Raw genomic sequence first — 5,899 nt, 5'->3', positions numbered from 1 at the left:
GGTGAAAGATCTCCCACATTAAAGGTAGCATGCACTCCATGGTCTCCTCCCAAATCTACCTTATAAGCATTATCATTGACACGTGACACCACTCTGTAAGGACCTTCAGCTCTTGGCATCAACTTGTTTTTCCTTTTGTTAGGAAAACGTTCTTTCCTCATATACACCCACACCAAGTCACCATCTTGAAAGACACGTGGTTTCCTATGCTTGTTGGACTTCTGTTTGTACAACTCATTCACGGCTTCAATCTTCTCACGAACTTGTTGGTGTAGTTTCATCATAGCCTTCAACTTGTCATTAGCATCCTTGTGAACCAATTCATCCTTTGGCAATGGAATCAAATCCAAAGGCATGTAAGGATTCACACCATACACCACCTCAAAAGGAGAGTGACCTGTAGCATAAGTAGGAGAACGATTATAGGCAAATTCAGCATGTGCAAGTTTGATGTCCCAATCTTTTTGAGTTTTGCTAACCAACCCTCTCAACAAAGCACCCAAAGTTCTATTAGTCACCTCCGTTTGCCCATCCGTTTGTGGATGATGGGATGTACTAAAAAGTAACTTAGTACCGACTTTCCTCCACAAAGTGTTCCAAAAGTAACTTAGAAACTTGGAATCCCTATCAGAAACAATTGTTTTAGGAATACCATGCAAACGAACCACCTCTTTAAAGTACAAATCAGCCACGTTAGAGGCATCATTTGTTTTATGACATGGCACAAAGTGAGCCATTTTTGAAAACCTATCCACCACCACCATAATGGAATCCTTCCCCCTTTGAGTTCTAGGCAAAGCCATAATGAAATCCATGGACACATCTTCCCAAGGACGAATAGGAACCGGCAAAGGAGTGTAAACACCATGCTTGAAAGTTGTTTTTGCCATATGACATGTAACACACTTGCCCACTATGTTGGTTACATCCCCCAACATCTTCGGCCAAAAGAAATGTTCTTTAAGCACCTGCAAAGTTTTGGTAATGCCAAAATGACCAGCCAAACCACCGCCATGAGCTTCACGAATCAACAACTCCCGTATTGCATGTTTTGGGACACAAAGGCGATTGCCTTTGAATAGAAAGCCATCTTGAATCACAAATTCACCATTAGGACCACCTGCACATTTCAAAAACATATCTCCAAAGTCCATATCAGATTGATAATGGTCCTTTAGAGTTTCAAATCCCAAGAAACGAACATCCAAAGTCACCAACAACGAGTAACGCCTCGAGAGTGCATCAGCCACCACATTGCTTCTACCATCCTTGTATTTGCATGAGAAATGAAAGGATTGCAAGAACTCCACCCACTTTGCATGTCTTGTGCTCAACTTTTGTTGCCCATTGATGTACTTTAAGGATTCATGATCAGAATGCAAAATAAAATGATTTGCACGCAAATAATGACTCCAATGATCTAAAGCACGGACAATAGCATAAAACTCCTTATCATAAGTGCAATAATTCAAACGAGCACCACCCAACTTTTCAGAAAAATAAGCAATAGGACGTTTGGATTGGATCAAAACAGCCCCAATACCAACTCCACTTGCATCACACTCCACTTCAAATGGTTGAGAAAAATCAGGAAGAGCCAAAATAGGAGCATCACACAACAATGCCTTGAGTTTCTCAAATGCCTTTTGAGCTTCTTCTCCCCATGCAAAGACTCCTTTCTTCAAACAACCTGTTATGGGACTTGCAATGGTGCTAAAATCACGAACAAATCTTCTATAGAAAGAAGCAAGACCATGAAATGATCTAACTTCAGAAATATTAGTAGGAATAGGCCATGACTTGATTGCTTCAGTCTTGGATGGGTCCACGGACACGCCATTTCTTGACACCACAAAACCCAAAAATGCCACTTCTTCCACCAAAAACGAACATTTTTCTTGCTTCCCATAGAGTTTTTGAGCTCTAAGCGTCTCGAAAACCTGTTTTAAGTGCACCAAATGATCCTCCAAGCTCTTGCTATATACCAAGATATCATCAAGGTACACAACCACAAACCTGCCCAAAAAAGATTTTAGCACTTCATTCATTAGTCGCATGAAAGTGCTAGGTGCATTAGTTAGACCGAAAGGCATCATGGTCCATTCATACAAGCCATGTTTAGTTTTAAAGGCTGTTTTCCATTCATCCCCTTCACGCATACGAATTTGATGGTAACCACTTCTCAAATCAATTTTTGAGAACACAATAGAACCATGCAACTCGTCCAACAAATCATCAATTCTAGGAATAGGAAATCGGTATTTTATGGTGATGTTATTAACGGCCCTACTATCAACACACATCCTCCAAGAACCATCTTTTTTTGGAACCAACAAAACTGGAACAGCACAAGGACTTAGGCTTTCACGAACATAACCCATTTTCATGAGTTCATCAATTTGTTTTTGCAACTCTTTTGTCACCTCCGGATTACATCTATAGGCGGCTTTATTGGGCAAAGGAGCACCCGGAATAAGGTCAATTTGGTGTTCGATACCACGGATTGGAGGCAAACCCGGTGGTAATTCGCTTGGAAACACATCTTGAAACTCCAAAAGCAAATCAGCAATAGCGTTTTCTCCATGCACCATCTTCTCCACCTTTGCATGCTCTTTGGCCACAAGCATGTAGATAACATCACCTTTGTCAAGAACTTGCTCCACCTCCCTTTCACTAGCAAACATAGAAAGATTAGGTTTTTTTACTTGTTTAGAATTCATGGACCTTATGGCCGTTGGGGACATGGGTTTTAACACAATTTTTTTATTATTGTGTTTCAACTCATATTCATTGCTCCTCCCTCTATGTAACACGTCCCTATCAAATTGCCAAGGACGCCCCAACAAAATATGACATGCATCCATAGGAATAACATCACACAACACTTCATCTTCATAAGACCCCATAGTTAGACCAACTCTAACCTGTTTTGTCACCTTTATTTTGCTTCCATCATCCAACCAATGAAGAACATATGGTTTTGGGTGGTTTGTAGTAGACAAACCCAATTTGATCACCATTTCATTAGAAGCAACATTAGTACAACTTCCACCATCAATAATCAAACTACACCACTTGTTTCTAACCAAACATTTGGTGTGAAACAATTGGTCTCGTTGATCCATATCAGCCACGGTTTGAACCCCTTGAGTTTTAAGGGTTCTAAGCACCAAAACTGTATCATACACCGGTGCTTCATACTCTACCTCCTCCTCTTCTTCCTCTTCTTGTTGTGTATCATAAAAAATACCCGCCAACCTCTCTTCTTCCTCCAACTCTTCACGACATTCAATGGCCTCCCTTAAAGTCACCACCCTTTTGTTTGGACAAGCATTTTGGTAATGACCAAAACCTTGACACTTGAAACATCTAATTTTCGCCAAACTAGTTTCTTTGGTACCACTAGTAAGTTTAGGAGCAACGGGAACACTACTAGAACCAGAAGGAGTAGAAACAGAATTTTGTCTATTGCTAGACTCGGGCTTGGACCACGACTTTGACTTGGGACTTTCGAGACTTGAACTTGAACTCCCACCATAACGTGCTTTGGCCTGCCCCTCCAACTTCAAACACAAACCACAAAGAGTTCCAAAATCAGCATAAGGATATAACTCCACAACATTGGCAATGTTGTAGTTCAACCCTTTTAGAAAACGAGTCATTTTTTGTTCTTCAATTTCTTCAATATCCCCCATCAAGGACAACTTCTCAAATTCATCAATGTATTCTCCAACACTCATTTTTCCTTGCCTCAAATCAGCAATCTTCTTGTAAGTGGCAATTCTATGAGTAGAAGGAACATATCTCTTTCTTAGCTTTCGTTTTAGAGAAAGCCAAGAACAAATTTTTTCTTTGCCTTCACGGGTTCTCTTGGCCTTAAGCCCTTCAAACCACAATGAAGCACCACCACTTAGCTTGAGAATGGCATACTTGCAGCTTTTTTCATCATCCACTTCTTTGAACTCGAACATTCTTTCAATCTTCCTTTCCCACTCCAAGTAGCGTTCAGGATCAGTTCCACCAACAAATTCAGGCAATTCAGACACCTTGAATTCTTCCACAACCCTATGTTCACCACGGCGGGGTTGCCTTCGATTTCCACCTTCTTGGATGTTTCTTAATGCTTCACGAAGATTTTGTAGGAACTCCGGATCATCAAAATCCATTATGCGCTCTGATACCACTTATGATGCGTGTATGGGCTTGATTTGGTGAGTAGGGTAGTGTTTAGGTAAATTAAAAGAGAATAGTAACCACAAATGATATATGAATGGAAAGAAATGGATAGATTAGTAACAACTCAAGACCTATTAAGTTGTATACCGGTGAAAACAATCCAAGACCTATTGGATTGAGTTCGTATCAAGTCAAGAACACGTCCTAACAAGATAATTTGTGAATTATAACAATAATTCAAAGTGAACAAAAGGGTTCTTTGATTAAAAATTCGTCTATTACTTTTTCCATGCATAATTTGGCTTTATATGAAGCCTTTATTACAAATTTGGTGGTTACAAGCCAACCAACCAATTATTCATTAAAACTAGTAAATAGAAATTAAGGTAACTCTTGAAAGAACACAAAAAAAACGTCCATGAGACTTGTGAATGAAAAAAAATGGCTATGCTTCATTAAGGAGCCATAAGAAGCATTAAGGAGTCATCATAAGCATTAAAGTGTAACCCTAATCCACCAAAGAGTGTCAAAAACGGCTAGGAGGCTTTATGAAGCAAATAGTAACGTTTTTAGCACTTATGAAGCCTTAAAAATGTTGCCCTAGTCTTCATGCAACCCTAATTCAATTTGTGGGTTACCATGCACAACCCAACCATTGAGCCCAAACCACCTTCTAGCCCACTAGTAATCACTAATCCATCACATTTTGGGCTTTCATGTTCCATGCATGGATCAATAATTAAACAATGCTCATCAAAGCTTTGCTAAATTGCAAAGACTGCTTGTATTGTGGAACTCGCGAATTAAATAATGCTCATCAAAACCTTGCTAAATTGCATAGAATTCTATTGTGGAACTCGAGAATTGTACAATGCTCATCAGAGCATTGCTTCAACTGCATAGACTTCAGTTGTGGAGTTCAAGTATTAAAGAATGCTAATCAAAGATTTGCTAAATTGCATAGACATCAATTGTGGAACTCAAGAATTAAACAATGCTAATCAAAGCTTTGCTAAATTGCGAAGACTACTTCTATTGTGGAACTCAAGAATTAAACAATGTTCATCATAACTTTGCTAAATTGCATAGACTTCAAATGTGGAACTCAAGAATGAAACAATGCTCATCAAAGCTTTGCTTAAATTGCATAGACTTCTATTGTGGAACTCAAGAATTAAACAATGCTCATAAAAGCTTTGCTAAATTGCAAAGAATACTTCTATTGTGGAACTCAACAATTAAACTATGGTCATCAATGCTCTGCTAAATTGCATAGACTTCTATTGTGGAACTCAAGAATGAAACAATGCTCATCAAAGCTTTGCTAAATTGCATAGATTTCTAATGTGGAACTCTAGAATGAAACAATGCTCATTAAAGGTTTTCTTAAATTGTATACTTTTATTATAGAACTCAATAATTAAAAAATGCTCATCAAAGCTTTGCTAAATTACGAGGACTGCTTGTATTGTGGAACTCGAGAATTAAACAATGCTCATCAAAACCTTGCTAAATTGCATAGACTTCTATTGTGGAACTCGAGAATTGTACAATGCTCATCAAAGCATTGCTTCAACTGCATAGACTTCAGTTGTGGAGCTCAAGTATTAAACAATGCTAATCAAAGATTTGCTAAATTGCATAGACATCAATTGTGGAACTCAAGAATTAAACAATGCTAATCAAAGCTTTGCTAAATTGCGAAGACTAATTCTATTGTGGA

General features: G+C 38.7%; 1 protein-coding gene across 1 annotated transcript; it reads right to left on the bottom strand.

The window, feature by feature from the left end:
* Positions 1–364: 364 nt before the first annotated feature.
* Positions 365–4,166, bottom strand: LOC145068068 (uncharacterized). Its single transcript, XM_079015058.1, has 2 exons — positions 969–4,166; positions 365–397 (listed from the first exon to the last, which is right to left on the bottom strand). The coding sequence occupies exons 1-2, from the start codon at positions 4,164–4,166 to the stop codon at positions 365–367; spliced, it is 3,231 nt and encodes a 1,076-aa protein (XP_078871184.1).
* Between the last annotated feature and the right edge of the window lie 1,733 nt (positions 4,167–5,899).

The sequence above is a fragment of the Lactuca serriola genome, chromosome 8 (genome assembly GCF_051521515.1).
Source record: "Lactuca serriola cultivar US96UC23 chromosome 8, Lser_US96UC23_V15, whole genome shotgun sequence".
In the NCBI taxonomy this organism is placed as follows: Eukaryota; Viridiplantae; Streptophyta; class Magnoliopsida; order Asterales; family Asteraceae; genus Lactuca; species Lactuca serriola.
This window is presented reverse-complemented; position numbering and strand designations above follow the sequence as displayed.

Excerpts from the sequence above, each read along its gene's own strand:
- LOC145068068 (XM_079015058.1), bottom strand. The coding sequence starts at position 4,166 with ATGGATTTTGATGATCCGGAGTTCCTACAAAATCTTCGTGAAGCATTA. Across the intron at positions 398-968 it reads GCATTACCAAAACTTTGCAG|GTCACTCTCCTTTTGAGGTG; the intron begins GTGCTTAAAGAA and ends CTTATGCTACAG.